Genomic DNA, 21,879 nt, shown 5'->3' with positions numbered 1-21,879 from the left:
TAGTTCGAAGTTTGTCTTGCATTTTTTTTTCTGATTCGGTAGGAAAGTTCATGACAATTTCTCCTTATATGGAGGTTCAAGTCTCTCCTGCCGGTCAGTTGCACAATGATTTTAAAATTCGTTTAAAAATGGTTGAAAATAAATTCAAAATAGGGTAGGGTAATGGGCTCGGGGTCACGCTACCCTGGAACGTTTTAAAAAATAGCTGCTGTCAGACGCATTCTCTTGCATTTTAGAGCCAACACCGAGGGAAAATGAAAAGTTAAATGTTGCCATGACTCTATATTATTTTGCAAGTATTTATGTATTTGTTATAAAACAATTCACCCTTTGAGCAGTTGTCAGTAGATGGAATGTTTATCATTTATCGTCAAGCAGTCAGGACGCAGCAGTTTGAACAGTATATTAAACTCTATACTAACATCTGCAACTTGTCATAAATCATATGTTCCTTCTTCTAAAAAATTATAATAAGAAAAAACACTAATTTCACGTTTGTAACTTACTTTCTCCGAGTTCTTGGCAGCATGGCGTTGTTACACCGCCTTCAGTACACCAGGAGGCAGCATGGTAGGCAATCCACTTGACCTCCTTCATTTAACCAATTTTACAACATCTCCGATTGCCTAACTGTAAACATGACATATATCTGGGTTCCTATATGCTCGATGTCAGTGTTTGTCATCCCAGGACCCCAGATGAACGTTGAGGCTCCTTTTCCTTCACCTTATACTACCATTTTCACGACTCACTCATAACAGTACAACGTACACCAAACTCTCGGTATGGAACTAATTAATAAAACTTAAGAAAATAGTTATAGCTACTCTTAGTGCTCTATGTGCAGTCTGGTGCATGTTTCAGGGTAACACCTGGTCCTAACACACCCATTTTGTTACAGTGTTCCAATGTTTCCGTTTTATCTTTTCATTCTCTCCGGTACGATATCCATTATCCTCACTGTATTCTTATACAGTACACGGTCAAGGTAAGTTTTGTTTCATTTTTCCTCGTCTCATATTCTGTACCTCGTCTACAACACTGGTATCTTCTCTTGCTTATTGTTTTTACGCATTTTTCCATATCGCCATCAGGAAATGGTGATGTCACATCACTCTCTTCTGAAGTCGATCTCTCAGGATCAAACCTGCTGCTTTTCTTGTAAATCTACAAATATGTTTTACTGTTAACCCAGGAGCCTATCCCCTACCCATACACTCACACAAGCTCTTTTACCTTCAAGGTACAGTCAACCAAAAAGATGCATCCACCTCATCCTGGCTCTCGTACTTGCAATATTACTTTGGTGAAGTAAGGTGATTGTGATTGGTGGATCTATTTTCGGCTGTATCACTGTCAGGATGAATATTAAACAATCCAAAGGGAACAGTTTTATAATAATAAACTATCCATCATTATATAAGATGATGAGAAGTTTCTAAATGTTCGTATATTTGCTTAAATAATGAAGAAAATTTGATATGAGAATCTTGTGGCAGCCCTGGTTGTAGTTGAGTTACTAATTCATTAATATATGTTCTCCACCATGGATGACGAACCATATCAATGTTAGTAATGGTAATGTCTTCTCCACCATGATAAAATAACCACGATAATGTTAACAATGACAATGTGTTGTACAACTTAGGGATGGAAGTAATGTTCTAGTTATAAAAAATACTAAATCGAAAATAACGTTGTCAAAGATAATTTAGAGGATACTGATACTTAAAACGCAAAATAGAAGCGTGACCTTGTGTTACGTGACAAGGAACATCTAAAAAGTGAGATAATGCTTCTTATCCATATACCGACAGATACTAACTAAACACCGTCAACACGATAAGGTATTATTGGTTTGTAAAATTGTTTTTCTCGATAAGATGTATAGTCAAAATCTATGATACTGAAGCTAGTTCGAACCAGATACGATACCTGTACCACAGTATTTTCTGCTTAGTAACAGAGCCATCACACCATCATATTCTTCACTACTTTACTGCAGTGCCAGGATGAGCAAGCAATTTAAAAGGTGGAAGACATCTAGTTGTTATTTTCCTCTTTATGATTTCTATGTAGGTTCATATCATATAGAAGCGCTGTTATGACAAAAGAAAATAGTTTGAATTTTTATTTACTATCTGCCTATTATCACACACACACACACACACACACACACACACACACACACACACACACACACACACACACACACACACACACACACACACACACACACACACACACACACACACACACACACACACACACACACACACACACACACACAGACTCACACATTCCGAGGCTCTAAAGGGAGGAGTGGTGGGCTGTCATAACTTATTCGCACGCTTGCCACGCTACTCTCAACACCAGGTAACAATTTCCTCAGCTCTGAACCAGTTGTCAAGAGTAGTCTTTAATAACAGGTATAACATTAACAATATAGTAATTATACTCATGTCTTCAGTGAAAAGTTATGATTAGTAAAATACATGCGTAATACAGTATATATTCTCTTTAGCTTGGCGGTAAGAAGTTTATTATCCTCCACATCATTACACACCACAACGAATGAATACAAACCAAAACTAAGTTCAGTCTGATTTTAGCAGAGACGGAACAAGGTTTAACCATAGGCAGCGGTTCGTTCCAGCTAAAATCAGACAAAGTTCGTTGATCCTTTGTTTTACTTTGCTGAACATGTGCAGTACAAGAAGGCAGTAGTCTACTTGCCACAAGACGATAATATACGTCAACAAGATTACGTGTACACATTCTTAATATCTGGAGATAAAATTACAATGAATTTCACGAAATTTAGAATTTAAAAAATCAAAAGTTCAAGGTTATTTTTTTCTTTTTACCCTTTTCAGGGCTTTAGCCCAAATAAAATACCTACTGTAGGTGCACCGCTGCCCTATATGATAGTGGAAATAAAGCAACATGTCTACTATAAGCTGCAACTAAAGTACAATTGTTTTGAAAACACTTGTACAGGGTATATAAGTCAAAATATAAAGTACTACAGAAAACAAAGCATCCGCTGTTTGGGGAAAACGTAAAATGATAACAGCACACATCCATATATTCTGTCAAAGGATAGATTCAGGTTTTCAGTGGGAAACTATTATTGTCATCATGACCACATGCAATGATGTTGGTGATAAACTTGCTCAGACGCAATATGACTGCCAACCTATCACGAGTACTGAAAATAACCTATGCTTGCTCATACTTATAGTTTAGGTATACACTGTGCAGTAACTAGTCACATTCAGTCTAACTTCACTTATGCGTATTGAGAATTTTTATTAACTATTACTAGAAATTTAGTGACTTTGGCGATATCTTGGCTGTAGGTTTATTATTTTTCTTATTTTATGATGTCATCACATGTTATCAAGGTGACTAAGCTGGGCATATCAGAGCTGTGGCAAGATGAGCGAGACAGTGGTGGTAGAAACGGTGACGAAGCCAGCATTCCTGGGGGAGGGGCCTCACTGGTCTGTGCGGGAACAGGCGCTCTACTATGTTGACATCTTCAACCAGAACCTCCACCGGTACCACCCAGCATCACAAACACACTCCACCTTGCACATAGGTACTGTTACTGCTCGTGTCCCATCATACACTTTCCACGATGCGCATAGGTACTGCTATTGTCAATAACCTGTCATTCACTGTTCACCATCATGTATATGGTACTGTCACTCATTGTCTCGCCCCATACAAACTGAAAGGATCTCATATTACGGGGAAGCGGAAGTACAGTCACCGACAGAGGTATGTCTTTTTATACTGAAGGGAAAATTGTAAAAATATGAACAAAAAGTAAAATATAAAATATAAATATTTCAAAGTTACAAAACTTGTTTGAGAGTTTATAGAAGTTAATGACAAAATTAATTGAGACAAGAAGCGGCGTGATTAATCTTACTTTGTGTGCACTGGTGCTAAATTATTGGTACTGTTTCAAATAGTAATTACAATTAGTTAGATACTAGTTTAGGTGAAAACATTTGGATGTTAATAGTAATACAATATGCTTTTGTCTGCCATTTTTTTTTAGTAATACTTTTATAGTATTTTGCTGTGTTAACAATTAGCGTCAGTATAATATTGCTCCGGGTGACTTTATTAGTATCAGCACAGATTGACATGAATATAATTTGCTGTGGATCAAGTTTTTGAAATCTTTACTGGTGTCAACATATAAATTCAATTTGTATACACAGATGAGTTATGTTAGGTTAGTTTCTTTACCCCTTTGTATCACCATGTACCTTTACAAAAGTATTGTACAATTAATTAGTACGTACTGTACTGTATTGTACAATTATAAATATTAATTTACTATTGTTGTATTGTAGGCAAATCATAAAAAAATAATACATATATATTCAAATTAATCATTTCATATCTTAGCACATTCTTCACTGGAGGAAATTATTAGAATTGGCACGAGCGAAAGGGAGCTTCTTCTCTCATGTGCGAGGTAAAGTCTGCTGTGTTACTCCTCGAAGATGTTCCCATACTCGGAAAAAATCTTCTCTGAGAACACAGATGAGGATGGCGTACTCAGTATATAACTTGCGGACAAGTTCGCGTATTGTGGGAAGCCAATTTATGTGAAAAATAAGTCGCCACAAACTTACGGCTATCGAGCAAGTAGCAATCGTGACTGATACTGCCATCTTTAGTAACCTACTGTACATTCTAAGTTAGGCAAAGAAATCAATTCTCTGTATACAAAAAATATTTGTCTTGGGTACGGAGTTAACTATCTTCCAGTTGAGAAAATATCAAACGGAAGATTTATATCATGGTTGTACATACTGTAGGATGTGGGAAGACTTTTGTAGTTTTGGGGTAAATTATGAAGGAACAGAGAGTGAGCAAGGACAAACACGTAACCCACGTGGCTGCTATGGAACTTTTAAGGATGTTGATGGAGGAGGTAATGTTGATAGCATAGTTATTGTGAGCTAGAATGCCTCGTGGTTAAAAATACAATTAAGGAGAAATAAATGGAAGCTACCTAAGATATTATACTACTGCAGGAGTACAGGTCTTGGCTCACTGTTAACCTAGCTTTTCTATACAGAAATTAACATCTGGAGTGATTTTGAAACTATCCGGCAAATACGGTATTCAACCAGATAGTCAGATGAACTATTCGGTGAATCCTTGGATACTAAGCTCTTGGTTAAGGGGAGAAACATATGAAATAAATCATTCAATGTGTAGTGGATAAAAAGTCTTGGAAGTTGAACCTAAAGATAACTTTTACGGGAGATAGTCTACTAATTGTCCACACGAATAAAGAATAGTTAAATCTAACGTGTAGAAACCATCCATGGCAATGTATTCAAATTGTTATTGATGGCGTCAACAGAAGGCGGCCCCGTGACCCTGGTAGTCCCCCACAACATCTCCCTCAACACCTTCGTAGTAAGTGTGGGGCGTGACCTGGCTGCTGTTACTTGGCCTGACACAACTAAGGACTGCGTCGTGAGCTCATACAATGTTCTGGCATCGGTTGACCGTCACCACTCAAAAAACCGGTTCAACGATGGCAAGTGTGACGCGAATGGCAGACTGTGGGCAGGTAAGACTATGGTATCATTGTGTAAATTTGTGAATTATACAGCAATATCTTCAATAAATAATATATTGTAATAAATATGAATAAAAAAGGCATGTAATGGAGATCAACTTCGACATTTAAGAGTATTTGTAATATTTATCTCACATCTTCCTTCTTGTACCTCTGTTGCCTGTCATTACCATTCTTACCTCCCCACACCTCTCAAAACCTCTCTTATCTTTTATCTGCCTCACACCTGAATTTCCTATAAGTCACAACTATTTGGCCTCTGTCTCTAAAGCCTTATATCACATCTGTGTCTCATTGTTCCACACCTGTGATCTATCTGACTTACATTTAAGACTTATCTGTACCACAGCTGTTTATTATATTATACACGAGCGTCTCTAATGTTTTTTTCTATATTTCACATTATTCTCACCTGTTCTGTAGGTGATAATATCCACGCCTTCATTTCTCTTTTCAGATTGTAGGTATTGTACCGGCGTAGGGTTGTGTTAAAAAAAATCGTTACTGCACTCAATCAATGGGCTCTCTCATGCCCAGCAAAGCCCTAACGGTCCCATGCCCAGCAAAAACTTTGTTGGGCACGGGTTAGGCCCTAACCCGTGCCCAACAAAGTTTTTGAGCATTTCCTAATTCCCTCGCTGCTAAAAACAAAACCAACTAAGCCCAACAATGCACATGTTTAACAGACCGAATGCACAGCACATACTCCAACTATCCCAATATCTAGTTATACTCAAACCAAGATAATTCCACCTCTACCATAGTCATACCAACGCCCATAAATACCCTTTTCACTCGGTCACTCATCGCTACACCTAAATTATTCACCAACAACAATGGATATTAATACCAACTTACTGTATATCTATATAACTACAAATAAACACTGATATAACTTTGGCTGTAGAAGATATCATGGTATCATCTAGTCTTAGCTCATAGTACCGACGAACAAAATCCGCCATACACAAGAAAGAAAACATAATTCGCTTGGTATTCTCGAATCAATTCCTCTACATATAAATAACATTATTAGTTTTAAAGCTTGTTTTTCTCATTAAGAACTTGTAGCTTATATAACTTCTCTTGTCAGAATAGTTGTTTATATAAGAAGAGTGTGGCTGGTAGAGTGTCACAAACCACCCAGCTCAGCCTCAACCCTAGCTAACACAATACTGCCCACATTAGTCAGCTCAGTACCCGCTCTTACCTGACCTGATGGATAATGATCCTCGAGTGTGTGAGGAGGTTGTTTCAGACGCGTTTTAACATATTGATGATAATTTATCTTTAACTTTATTGTAGATTTTCTGTGTTGTTTATCTACTTGAATATTTTCTCACAATCATAACGACTGATATGTTACATTATGACCAATTTAATGTAACAATCAGTACCAATAGAATATAATTCACCTTTTACTCTGTGTCTGCCTCACTCACACCAGCGTCTTATACCGGTATCACTATTATTGTTATAATAATTACCGATGTGACACGCTCGACTCACATGTTGACGCTAATAACAGGGGAGACCAGTGATATACTTTATTAAAACTTGACGTAATTATAAAATGTTAATACTGTATAAATTTACTTTTTTATTCTGTCGTAATAATGCAGTAAGTGAACAGAGAGCTTAAGATACACAGTGATAAGTTGGTAATATTGTACTAATGTCCACTACAAATGTCATACATTGATTTTAGTTACGTGTACACTGATTCTCCTTCTCTAGCTTTAATAAGAAAATATAATTCTACCAAAATATCACTCATTCTTCCAGTTTACAAATATAAGTGACGTAAGAATAGAACATGGCTCGCCAATATTTGTTGTCATCTTTTCTCCACAAAGTCCAAACAACGGGGCAGACAACATCTCTTTATCTGGCATGTGAAGCTATGAACCTCTCCTGGTTAGATTACCTGTTAAGAATGTGTAACACTTGACATTTGCTTAGATTTGATATATTTAACTGTCTGTCATATTTGTGATGAACTTATAAAGTCTGCCTTGCAGTTGTTACCAGGCCGAATGGCAATGAAGTCTAATGTGACAAAAACTCTTGCCTTTAACAAAACTGACTTTTTCTCCCAAGGACTTCAATATAATCAACATAATCAGTTACATAAATTACATCCACTATTAAAATAGAAAGTGAATATATTAACATCGAGGCATAAAGGAAATGTTATATAAACTCGACACTCACTAGAAGTATGTAAAAAACTGAAGGAATATCCCATTGTATATTAATACCAGACTATCTCACCAGAATAATTTCCTGTCAACAATGTAAAGTAGTTGAACGTGTTGAGTGTACACCTACTGTACATTGTAATAGATTGGCTAAAGGATTTATACCTAATAACTTCATTATAACTCTGAAGCACGGCGAGGATCACTTTCCCTGCATCGCAATAGACGGCACAAGTTCCGCATCTAAGAATCTGAGTGCTCCGTCACGTCGTTGGTGTACTGTAGATTATTATCAAACCTACTTACTCGATTCCATGAGTTGTTGTTGTCAGACGCCGTGCCGCAGTATAATGATAAACTGCACATTAATGCTGGTGGCAGGCAGGGTGGCGCTCTGGTACACATCAATACTCTCACACAGGTACAATGGGGGATACAGATGTCCCCGACAACCCTAACCCCAGCCTGGGTAGTCTCTTCCTACTGGCGGACAACAACACGGCTCCTACAGTGCTCGACAAGGTCAGTACCTCTGCTGAGAACACATTGAATAACACATTATCGATGTTATTGTTAGAATTCGCCTTCTGTTTATTGTTGAACTGTACTGTAATTCATCGTTTTATTACCTTAGGCATATTATAATTTGGTTTACTGCCAATTAGCAATTTAAACCACTTGAAAAACTTAGGTTATTAATGCATAACACCAAGGTTGAGACAAAGATGAATATTTTGATACTTATTCTCCTTTGTTTGCTAACGGTTTGGTTATTGCAGTAACCATCTTCATACCAATCTTTAGAAAAAAAACAACAATGTACAGACAAACGGAATACAATTATTTACTAAATATTCAAACAGCAAGAGATTAAAACAAACAGCAAATACCCTGACTTTTCCTGTTCATGACCGGAGAGATGTTGAACTACGAATGTAATTGCAGCCATGCTAACAAAATGCGTCAATCAACTATAAGAATACACAATCAAGTCTGAATGTAAAGGTACATGTGGCAACGTTGATGAGGCTTTATGAAGGAACCAGTAACTTGATCAGAACAGTTTTCAACAATAATTTTCTGGCCGTTATTTATGTACTGAAATTTGTCTCAAACTAGATGGATGCAATATAAAGAAGCTCCGCCTGTGATTATAATAAATGAAAAATGATGTATGTAATAATCGTTTTCGTTTATAAGTATTACACACTTAGCCTGCTGATTAACACACATGTAGCAAGTCACTTACTTGATGTTGCCTCAAACTAACTACACGTGAACGCACGGCCGTCGAAATTAAACGTTATAATACCGAACAATAGGACACTCCTGTATATGCCAGTACAACAGAGACAGTGTTAACAATACGAGGTCAATCAAGTTTCGCGATTATCTCACGGTTATGATAATAAATATGTATCAATTGGAATAGAGTAAGGTAAAAACGTCCTTTTTTTTTCATCAAGAACGACTGTGGCGAAACGTGGAGGCCCAGAACTTCCTCGTCTTTACATTCAACTCCTTCCTCTGGGCTTAATGTCCTTTATACAATTTTCCTCTTGCTCTGAATACTATTTTAACATTAACAGAACTTGGGTAATAAGATGACTTACAAAGGTGGTGTAAACTCAGCGACACCAATAGATAAGTTTTACTTTGAATAATACATGAAAAGATCCGATCTTCAAAATCCACAAGTTTTCCAGACCAAATTACAAAAGAAAAGTTAGGTGCGAAACTTCCGACACTTCCATCACCAGAGCTACACACCCTCTACCTGTCTCCGTGCCGCCGTGTCTGCCTAGTCTGAGTTTTCTATATTGTAAGGATTCTCAAGTTATAGTAATATGATCCTTATATGACCATTATGTCTTCATATAACTCTATATTGTTACATAAACTTCAGAAGTTTTGTATTATGGGGATTTTCTTACACCAGACCATCTCTAACGGACGGCATAATCCACCTTATACTCAGATCAGAGAGGTGTCTCCAATCACTCACCGACGACTGTGTATACAACCAGGCTGATATAACAATGATGAGTTGTGTGAAGAAGATGTAGACCAATACATCCTTATTTCAAAACTTGTCACATTACTAACATTGATTTCATTAAGGCGTCGTAATTGTCGTTGGAAACTCGTGTCCGACCCATCATTGCAACCTCCCAAGTTCCTGAGTCTAAAAAAATCCTTGTATAGTTATACCAGGGTTGAAAATTACCCAAAGACGAACTTGGCGATAAAATTTACATAACAATTTAGTGACTTTTTTTTTGAGAGCAAAGCTGTTCCTTTCAGTATATGCAATAGGGAGGTAAGCGTTTGTTCGTTTAACTGTGTTAGATGGTTACGTTGGGAGTACGAGTTATGAAAGATGTTTGTTATATAGCTGTTAATGAAGATTTGGGTAAAATCATTTGCCTGTAGAGTTCAGTTCAGGATTTGTTATTCCTTGTGTAAGCTGAACTGAAATAAGTAGTGAGGTCTGTACGCGTAGGTTTTCTGTCATGATGTCTAGAATTAGAAGTTTATGGTCTTGTTAAAAATCCGAGGTGAAGTGTACTAATGTATTTCACAGTCCGGCAACGGATATTTCATAGCCCACGTGATCATAGATAAAAGCTTGTTAAGAGTGTAGTTAAGTAAACGTATCCGTAAGTACTTCATAATATCAGTAAATGTGTTGGAGTATGTTTTCTAGCTACTGATAACACAGCCGCAGAAGTGTTATTTGTGAAGGAGTCGCGTGTTTATATGTCTCAACCCTGAGTCACGGGATAGCGTTTGGCAGCTGTTCGCTTCGTGTAGAAGCAACCAGCTGATCGAGGGTAGCATGTTTACAGTACACAGCAGAAGTTTGTCAACGAGCCTTTAAGTAAATAATTCTTTGTTATTTCACTAGTCGCCTCCTTGTCATTTTTTAAACCAATCTATAGATCATGTGTTCATTATTTTCAGAATATCAAGTGGACAACTGGGAGTATTTCTTACCTTATGTATCATGAAAAGGAAGAAAATTAAATAGCGTAGGTGGTCAATATACACCACGACTGAATACTCCACTTCTCTTACATGTTGAATGAAGACCTGTACCCAGCACATTAAGCTTCATTCATTAATTTACTTTCAACCAAAGGAAAAACTCTGACTGTGCAGCGTATAAGACATTTCTAAATCACTACTTTTAGTCCTTATGAATTAATATTCAAATAAGACCGAGGAACGTACTACCAAGCAGCCAACAGGGATATTCAGGTTAATTTTTCCCAGAAGGCTTTCCTTCAGTTGGAATATGAAGATCTCATATACACACAAGCTGTTGGGCTCTCTTTAGCATTTTGAGAAATGGTCTGTATTCATGGTAAACACAGTCAAAATTAGGGTGTCTGGCAAATTGTTGAAAATATCAAATCTCTTGCGCTGTTAATAAAATATTTGTCATATAAATTATATAATGTATTTGTTTTTGCTATTGTTGTCTGACAGTGGAATGTTTTTTTTTTTCGTATCATATTTCTGGACCTGGGCTATGGATGGAGCACTTATTCAATTATGAATTTGATTGAAACATTGATACACTGTATATGTAGATAATTTCATTAAAACGTGTTTCTACGGATGAAATCTTTATTTCTATTAATCATCATAACTGAACAAACTACATTATTTTATTTTTGGTGATTTCAGATGTACTAGGACCTACCTTTGTAGGTGTACTTCCTATAAAATGTGTGTGTGTTGTTTGTGTACAGGTAAGCATCAGTAATGGGCTGGCATGGAGTGAGGACAACAGGACGTTCTACTATGTGGACACGTGCGAGTACAGGGTGGAGGCGTTTGAGTGTGACTTTGAGAAGGTCAAGATCAGTAAGTGTTAATTGAAGCTATTTTATATTTTCGGATTCACTCTCCGGATGAGGGCGTGAAATATGAGTTCATTTCTTACACCACTCGTCTTGGTTAATACTGATTTCGTCTCATTATAGTCCGCGACATAAAGTGCTTCCATAACAAAGAAGGAATATCAGTTATTCCTTAATATGATTAATGTTCACGTTCTATAACTGTTCAGCCGTCTCATTTTATCTTCAAATAAAAACCATTACCTTATTCATAGCAAGAGAAACCTAATAATGACTTAATAGAGAGAGTTAACTATTTTCTCACACCAAGCTCTTTATTTATTGTTTAAAGATTCTGCTCATATCTCGCGGAAGTGGTTTTTATTTCTGGTTTCCTTGTAAAGTCAGAGTGGAATATCTAACATTATATTATTATTTTATAGTATATTAACACAAGAATAAAACATCGCCTGCATTATTCCTGGTAATTATTCCGAGGTATTATGAGGATGCGCGTAAAGCAACATATAATTTTTTTTTGTATCTTCATAACGAATTTGGGTCCATATGAAAAGACGGACAGGTAAAATGAATTTGTCCCCATAAAAACGCAGTGAAGGTATGAAAATAAGTGAGAATAATGGGGTTAAGTTAGTATATGTATAAGTAAGGTTAGTTTTGAAGTGATGTATAATGACCCCACATGTTGAGTTCTCCCTCAGGTAAGCGACGCACTGTGTATGACTACCGCCAGGAAGGTTTATACCCTTCCTTCCCCGACGGCATGACCATCGACACAAAGGGTAACCTCTGGGTCGCCTCCTTCGGTACTGGCAAGGTAACTTTGCTTTCGGGTGTTGTTTCATTTAGTTTGTGAAGTATTATATCCTAAATGGGTGTTGTTTCATATTGTCTTACTCTTGGGATACCATAACTTATCTTGCAGTCTTTCACCTTAATTTCTCTATAATTTCTTAAAAATGTCATGTTCTGCAGATTAAGTGCCTCATATTTCCTATCAGCAATACAAAGAATTCAAGCTCTTTTTTTGTTTTATCTTATATAGCTCTTAGTCCACAACATATCTCATTACATGTGTACTATCCATGCAATAGTCAAACACCAGTCTATTGTAGATGCTCATTTTGTTTTCGACGTTCTTGTATGATTGTCCAGGCGATATCTCGGATATGTTTTAAGGTAGAAGCCAATATTTAGACATGATACTGACCAATAGTTTTGTTTTTCACTTTGTTCATGTCAGAGCATCGGAGGCGATGTGAACTGAATATACGACCTTCTTGTTTAACATATATATTTTTTAGCAAGTCGATATCATACTTCTCCACACTGTTGTTAATTCTTCTCATTCAAAGATTAGTTCATGCTCGTCAGGTAACATCCTGCCAACTTTAGCAGTGAAGATGACGGGGTGAGGTCCTTAACATGAAGAAAATTAAAAGCAAATAAACGATTTTAATGGAGTTCGGCTGACAATGATTTTGGGGGGATATTCTATAATAAGTGATGAACATCAGAATAATAACTGAGTTTATTAATGATGTCGAAAAGTAATCCGATTCTGTTTAGCCACAACACATGAAACATAACAAGATGCAGTTGATTAATCCATGGACGAAGCTGAGCTGTATTTTCAAAATGAACATAAAAGCAACGCTAAAATATTCTGAAAAGTCTCTGTAATGCACTAGTAATGGATATTACAGACTGTCACGGGAATTGAGCTTTGTTATTACACAAAGGAGATTGTTTTAATCATTGGCGTGAGTCTGGTTACTGCATTTTTCACAGTCCATATTTTCCTATCACTGCTGCTAATTATAATATTATTTGTATCGATATTACTTCTGTTAATATATATTTTTCATCACTGTTATCTGTATTATCTCACAATTGTAGTTTTAGTTACTGTAATTATTTATATTGAAAACTTCATATCTTCCCATTTTATTATTTCACTAAATACTTTGTACTGTTTGCTATTTCGTCCATCTGCATTGTTTTCCCATGATTCAGTCTATCTTCTCTCGTCGCACGTCTGTACATACCGTGAACCAATTCCTCCTGATGTATCAATAACAAACATTACACCTCCATCATATTGCCATCAATGGGTAAACATAAGAATCAACGTCATATCTAATCTTCAGCTCAGCCCTCCGCTCAAGTGATATTATATAAACAAAGATAACTACTAGCGCTTTTTTATTGATGACTTTACAAGGTTGAAATGTTAAAGATTGTTCGCAGGAGTGATTTATTCCTGCCTTTTTCCTCCTCACGGGGCACAGCGTCCGAGTGGATACAACGTTAGCCTCCAATCTTAAGAGAAATTGGATCGAGATAAACCTACCCCAAGTTCAATCAGTCTTGAGTCGGTACCTAAGTTTGCAGCGAAGGAAATGAAGACAATCGAATGCAGTACCACTTACATTGTCTTCTTATGTATCGAAGACTTAATAAACTGTGTGCTGTATCTGCGCGACCCCAAATTAATTTTCTTCATGTTTTGTAAACGTATGTATAAAACTGCACCACAGTATCTCTTGACAATTTTCACCAAAAGTTGTAGTTACCATTAGTGTTTGCGTTAGTCTGTTGATGTTGTAGAAGTTTAAGGTAAAAAAATCATGGGAGAGGATAATATTTTACATTCACACCTCACTGTCCGCGTTGCTCGTATTAAAATTATTTCTGTTCACTTTTCACTTTACTTCTGTTAATTCATAGTTATATTTTTTGCATATTTAAATTTTTTATTCTGTTTACTTTAAAAATTTCCACAACCAACTGATTATTTCCTTTTATCTATTTCTCTTCTACCTTCTTTAATATCCCATCTGCCTATCTCCAACTTGCCAGCTGTTTGTTTAAGCTTAACATGTGACCATTTCAAAGTTATTTCCCCTGTTCTTATCTTCCTTTTTCCAAACCTTCATGTCTCCCTGTCGTGAATTGTCTTCATATTTGCTACTTCCTCTGTCTTCGTCTTTCTGTCTTCCTAAATGCAGACAAACAAGTAACTAACAATACTTCATTTCTGATCCATTATTTCCTGGCATTATTTTTTTTAATCTTATTTTGGTGTAAAAATATTCCATGGGGTCAGAGGTCATATAACGCAATGCATATTTTGAACTGCTTTTTGGTCGCATTTAGATCAATTGACACACTGGGTTAAAATTCCCAATAAAGTTTAATTTTGGGGGTCCCAGTCCACCATTCTGCCCAAATTCCATCAATATAAACCGACTTAGTAAAAAAATATGTATACTTTGATAAGAGCCTTTACGAATTACTTTAAATAGCAATGCAGATTATGAATATTGCGTTCAGTTATTTTACAGAGGCCAACGTTCATGAAAAAAAGGCAATATTATCGGTATTTCGCCAAAAACCGCGATACAGTCTCCAAAAAACATTACATTTTGTTTTCGATTTTGTATTGTTTAAACCATTGTACAACGACAGATTGTGCGGGCCTGACGTATTCCACCCTCTTGAAAAATGTTGGTCTCATTAATGGACATCAGTTCTTCCCCCTGTTATCTCTCTTTTGAATTTATCTTATAGTACAAAAATAAACTTTTCCTTGTGTAATATTGTACTACCTGTATTTTTATTTTACCTGGTTTTTACTTCACCATTTCCTAGTTTTAGCTTCATTTTTACTTTATTTTTACTTCAACTCTTCCAAATTTTAGCGTCATTTCTACCTAGTTTTACTCCACTTCCCTCTAGTGTTAGCTACATATCCACCTGTTTTTTCTTCACCACTTTCTAGTTTTAGGTTTCATTTATACTTTACTTCGGTCTGGTTTTAGCTTCTCGATACTTTGGACAGATCCACTGTGTGAATCCAACCTCGGGTAAGCTAGAGAGATGGGTAGAGGTGCCGGCGAGCAATGTAACCTCTGTATGCTGGGGCGGCCCAAGCCTCGACCAGCTGTATGTTACCTCCACGCAGAAGGGCCTTACCAAGGACCAGCTGGCCAAGCAACCTCACGCCGGAGCAGTGTTCAGGTCAGTATCATACACTGTCACGGTAGTATTTGGTGGAGAGAGAGAGAGAGAGAGAGAGAGAGAGAGAGAGAGAGAGGCCTTCATAACGGCATTCCTTACTTTTTAATTCATTCGATGTGTAGGCCTAGGTTCTTGACTACCCTTTTGGAGGTGAGGTAAGAATTATATAATGTGTTCATGTGCCTATTTATGTGTGTAAGAATATAAATAATCGATATAGCAAATTTTGATGAAGTTTGGTATTATATTTGACAATGGCCAATAAGGAAGACATTTTAAAGGATGGATGGATGCATGTCATAGGTCAGTCACATCTCAAGATGAGTCTTCCACAAACCAAAGAACATTTTCAGTCATTAAAATTATTTATTATCATTAATTTATGAAAACGGTTGAGCGATTCAATAGAAACTTTCAGTCAACTGTAGCTGAGCGAAGACTATTAAGAATTTTGGAGTTTTATCTTCACAAGAATAACTGTTGTCGTAAAAATTGCGTCGTCCACTAACTCCGGCTTCACTACTTGCCCGGTTGGGACCAAAGTCTCGGGGAATTTCCTTTGGGGGTTTGTGTACCAGAAAGCCAAGCTCAATGAGTTTATTTAGTTACACGAGGTCTTGATACTGCGCCCTGTAGTTAATTAGTTTATGTTCACGGTCACGATAGAGCTTCGTGTTGTTTTCTATATCCCAATACAACACACAACTTCTTTTTCTTTATATAATGATTCGATGACATTAAGTATAGTTACCTTTTCCTCCTTTTGAAACAATTTTTTTTAGATGTATTTATATTACGTGCAGGGTGACGGGACTGGGTGCCAAGGGTCATCCTCCTATGGACTCTAACGTCAAGCTCACTACCACAAGATCTTAGAATTAGAATTAGGTGAACAGTTAATCTTGGACTCATCAATCTATAATGTGAGTCCAGGTCGTCTAGAAAAGATACCAACTACAACTGGTGAATGAACTTCCCGTAACCCAAGCAATTTGAAGTTGGTGAGTTTGATCATCTTTTATGCCTGCCCTTTATAATGGTTTATGTAACGCTCTGTTTATCGTAAATGTTTATGGAAGTCTCCTATACTTGATATATTTTAGGATATATAGCCTACATAGCATATGCCTATGTAAGCTGTTAGAATAAACAATTTGAACTGAATAATTGTGATGTGCTAGTTGTGACAGTGACTTACTGATGATTGGCTGATAATTAATCATAAAATAATGCCAAAGTTCTAGATTATTAGGAGAGGTTTCTAATGATACCATTTTCTCCTTTAGCATAGGATACTGTTGAACACATTAGTTATGCACAACTATCAAATGAGCTTTTGTTTTTGTGTTTTCATGAAGGATATGTTTATTAGTATGTGTTTTTTTCTAAATATTATGAGGAATATTTTTTTTCAGATGTACTAAAGATTCTTCATGAAATAAATGCTTGTGTGTATGAGTAAATTATGATAAAAAATATACTGTTTGAAATGTGAGTGTGTCGAGGCGTTGTGAGAGAGGAGAATGAGAACAGTGAATGCAAATTTTACTCCCCGTTATTGCGTGAGAAAGAAACGATTTTCCTTATCTAGATCAGGTAAAGTAAACCATATTGGTAATTTTCTGGGGGACGCTGGCATGGTGTATGAAAGACAACGGTAGCGTAATGTTATAGTTACGATGAACTGAGCGTTTACAAAAAAATAAGATTACTTGTCTCTATAAATAAAGTTTAACATTCAGAAAGAAATATATGGAAGAGGAGAGATACAAGGCAGAAGAACTGGAGATAATCAGGAAGCGATAAGTTTATAGAAAGAAAATGTTAATAATGTAAGTAAGAGTCTCTTTTTAACTTGTCTCTATGGATATGACGTCACAGCCACACAGAAACCACAGAAAAAATGACACATAGCGTACAGGAGTTAACGATTTTTTATGTAATTTAATATGAATTGGAAGCTGTAAGGGAAAGGAAGCATCACAAAGACACACATTTACTGAAGTATGATAGTCTAGACAGATTCATGAACCATTTAAAGCTTGACGGGTTGATGAAAAGCATTGTAGTTAGAAGTAAAAGAGACAGAGCTATAGACCGAGTGAGTGATGGACTGATTTAAGTCGTATATTGTTTGAGGCATTTAGAGTTTACATTAGCTGTTATAGATCATCACACCAATTATGTTATGGATGGCTTTGCTAACGGCGTAGGTAGGAAATATTGCAGTATTTCAATACTATTGTTTTCGGTGCATAGACTTACTGACATTCAAAAACACGACAAACATTAGTTGGAGTTTTGGAGGTAGACCACCAACATGATAGATCAAGATATAGTAATCCGAGATAGTCATTTATATACGTTCTGGGCAAACAGAAAGAACTTCAGTTGTTTATGTCAATTTGCACAGTTATTATAATATGTTATGTGTAGCAGAAAGAGGCAGACATTTGTATTATCACTTACCGCACGCTTCTTATAAATACCGTTTGACCACATCCCGTTTAATCGTTGCAAGCCTATCAGTGTCTTGATGTTAAATATCTATTATTTTTTGTAGGAGATTAAATTGCACTTTTTGGTTCAAAATTGATAAAACTACAGTATTTGCTAATGGGGAAGAGAGAACTACTTCGTCTTTAAAGGATAGAAAACCATTGCTAACTATGAACGCACCGTAAGAATAGGAGAAAATATTAATTTATCTTATATGTTCCCTTCGTTTGTACGGTTTTTCTTAATCTCATCCTTTTTTCCCGTTTCATGCACGTTAACCGTGATCTTTCAAGTTATGTTAATAAGACATTTGCTTCTTGAATATAGACCTGTCTGCTGCTCCAGCACATGTGCGGAGTGTACTTAGTATCCAGTTGTTATAATGAAAAATTGCCACGTCCTTTACATTGACTTTAGCCCCTGTATATATATATCAGTACTACTACATCCTATGCGATGACTCCCTACGCGACATTGCAAACCGTAAACCCAGTGATGCAGTGGAAGCGAAGTCCTTGCGGCAATAGCGAGAACTGGTGTTTGAGCGCGTCTGTCACATGAGTGTGGCGTATGCACCATCGACCAGCACACCCTCAGGGAGTGGCACAATAGCTGTCTGGGCAGCTAGTGAACACCTGTGTTACTTTACCAGGCTGGTGCCTTCGAACAAGGTATTCATATTTAGTATAAATTATGATATATCTGTTGCTGTGCAATAAACATTTTCAAAACTGGAGTCATATTAACGTTTTTGTCTTGTTTCATTTACGAATAAACAATTTTAAATTATAAATGTTTATTGTATTGCTAAGTACAGTATGTTCTTGTGTGGGGCGGCGACAATTTTTAATAGTTCCATGTACAGGATAAGAGAATGGAAATTACATTACCAGTCGGGGGGTGAGTTATTTATTCGGCAGTCCTCCGCTTGGCTCCCCTCACCCGCCGCCAGCTCCCATAAACACAGCCTCTGCACTCAGCTGACAGAGGAAACATTTTGATAATAAGTCCAGCTTTTACCTACTGGGAAAAGATATGTTTATACAAATGGACTTTGTTTATGTGGGGAAAGATGTACACGAGAACCATTTCTGTTCCACCATTTTTGTTCAACGAGGCGAGAGATGTGGGGAAGTAATGTATAGATTTGTAGGAAGCATTAGTTTAGTTCCGATTTATCGTGTGATATAAAGAAAATAATGGGCCAGTATGATTTTATAATACTTGATACACGAAAAAATATAAGACTCTAAGCAAAAAAATATGTTTTAATCTTAATCCTAATAATTTGTAGAGAGATGGTTTCAGCTCGATGTACTCCTCCTTGAATTTAAGATTTTCCTTTTTTTTATACGGCCTGACTGAAAAGGTAGGATTGTGTATCATAAATAAATTAACTATAATTTCTAAATATTTCAATAATTATGGGGCTACGTGAAATATTTCTCAGCAAATTGTGCTGTACTACATGAATCGTCTACGGTCCTGTCCTCACTTCTAAATCCAGCCTAATCTTCAGGCTGACAGAAATGAATATGTAATTTACGACATGAAAGGGGCTAATTGGTTTGTAATTTTACAGTAATATTACAGTTTTCTCGGACTTTCATTTTTAATATCTATCGTGAATAATTACAAAGTGGAAAAACCGCAGGTATATTAAAAAAAATCTAGGCCTTACATTCTATATGGGCTCATTAGTGTTCTGCATATGATAGGTCTATTACCCGGTGTGCCACACTCCTCGGCATGTTGCAGATATGGCTACGGTATCTGTATTCTTAACAAGATGACACTTACACTTACCCAACTGTCTTGCAATTTGTCGGAGTTGTTTTATATAGTCTTTTATGTTGTACTCATAGTGACATTAGTAACCAATAATATCCTCGCTCACTGACGTTACAATATAAACGACCATTAAGTGAATTCATCAATTTAATTATAAACTCTGGTATGTTAATAGTGCTTGAGTAAACACAGTCATTTTATAATTACATAATATAACGTTTACCAGAAACGTAACAAGAAAAAGAAAGTAAAAAAAGGCATTTACCCTCTCCCTCGGTCTGTTTCCAGGTGCTGCGCTTCACCTCACATTATCTATTATGGAAAACGGAAATTCATCTGTGTCTCGACAATATGTCAAAGAACAAATTGCAAACTAGGTTTCCCAGGCAAAATATGAACTAAATGCGGTCACGTCGAAAATAGAACACTCAAGCAATTTCAGATAAATTGCTTTATAAATACTTGATTTCACATAGTAACAAACGAAAACTTTCTGGTCTCTTTCACAATTGACTTTCCAAGTCAACATTTTAAGAGACATTTTGTTCCCAATTGTGGTACAAACCTGATATACAGTGAAGAATTATATGTTTATGTCACAGTAAGTTTGGTCACTATTTAGGGCACAGATCTATGTAACCATTTGTAATATACAAACCTGCATTTTGATAAACACGACGTATAAATACATGATGATCATGATGACGTTGATCATAATCATCGTAACTTTGATCAGGATGATATTTAAGGACCTTAAGGACCTTAAGGACCTTAGATGTTAAGGCAGCATAAGTGCCTTATAAGATCAACAACATGTAGCAACTATTCAGCTGATTGAAACACCAATTTGATGCAATGGTATGTGAGTTAATATTCTAGTCAGGAGTGTTCAGTTTGTGGAGATCAAACTCCAACTATCTGACAATAATCTTGGTGATGTGTTAATTCAACGATGTCCTCATTGTGTCCAGGCGAGAACTTCATTAGGTTAGATAGATATGTTCAGTATTATCAGTGAGTTGGTGTAAACCCCTGCTCGAGCAAGAACACCCAGGAACGAGAATAAGGTAAACGGGGAAAGGAATTAGCATTACCAAGTGAAAAATAAATATTTCTTATCAAATGTAACTTTCGTGAAAAAATAATTTGTCATCACCATGAACAGTCTTAGGGTAAAGAGAAATAAATGATTTATGAAGATGAATTTAAGTTGTTTTTTTAAAGCTAACACTAACATACCAAAAGTATCTCTTTAACTTTATTGCTGATGTAACATACCCAATGACGTAAGACATTCTTAACTTCTGGATTGCTGACATCGTGTCAGCACTTGTGACGTTGATACCTGTCTGTGTGTGATAGAAGCAACAGGATTCAGGGAATGTCAGCTAAACTACGTTGGTCATTTTATTGACCAGAGTGATAACTACCGTGTCTAATATCTTAAAAGTCACTGAGGCAGTACAAGCGCCACTTGGGTGCCCCACATTTTTTTTAAATTGAGCTACAGGTAAGTTATGTATTTAAAGATTATAAGTAAAATTTCTTGACAAACTTGGCGAATTTTATTAATATTGAAAATTCAATCTAATATGCAATATGCCAGGGTGAATTGATTGAAAAAGCAAAAACATCCAAATGCATATTATTTTGGTGAATAAAGAAAGATATAGGTAGTGTCCCTCATTCTCCGGGGAAGTGCCCCCCTAGTGCCGGTCAGCCTTGAGCCTGGGGAGCAATCATTATTACAGTACAGTGGGTAGCTGCAGGTATAACTTACGAAAAATTCTAGTTTGTTGTAAAGAAAAATATTGTTTCTTATTAAACCAAGTTTTCCGAACTTGTTCACATCTCCATCATCTCTCACTTACGTTTA

The 21,879-nt window shown here is 36.4% G+C and overlaps 1 protein-coding gene across 1 annotated transcript; it reads left to right on the top strand.

Moving 5' to 3' along the window:
• The first annotated feature begins 2,349 nt into the window (after positions 1–2,349).
• LOC121880125 (regucalcin-like) lies at positions 2,350–21,207 on the top strand. The gene is made up of 8 exons (XM_042387183.1): positions 2,350–2,376; positions 3,408–3,604; positions 5,399–5,611; positions 8,243–8,343; positions 11,580–11,694; positions 12,392–12,507; positions 15,535–15,713; positions 16,517–21,207. Exons 2-8 carry the CDS (start codon positions 3,442–3,444, stop codon positions 16,587–16,589), a joined length of 960 nt encoding a protein of 319 aa, XP_042243117.1. The 5' UTR covers positions 2,350–2,376; positions 3,408–3,441; the 3' UTR covers positions 16,590–21,207.
• Positions 21,208–21,879: the final 672 nt, after the last annotated feature.

Source organism: Homarus americanus, unplaced genomic scaffold (genome assembly GCF_018991925.1).
Source record: "Homarus americanus isolate GMGI-L3 unplaced genomic scaffold, GMGI_Hamer_2.0 scaffold30108, whole genome shotgun sequence".
Lineage (NCBI taxonomy): Eukaryota > Metazoa > Arthropoda > Malacostraca > Decapoda > Nephropidae > Homarus > Homarus americanus.
This window is presented reverse-complemented; position numbering and strand designations above follow the sequence as displayed.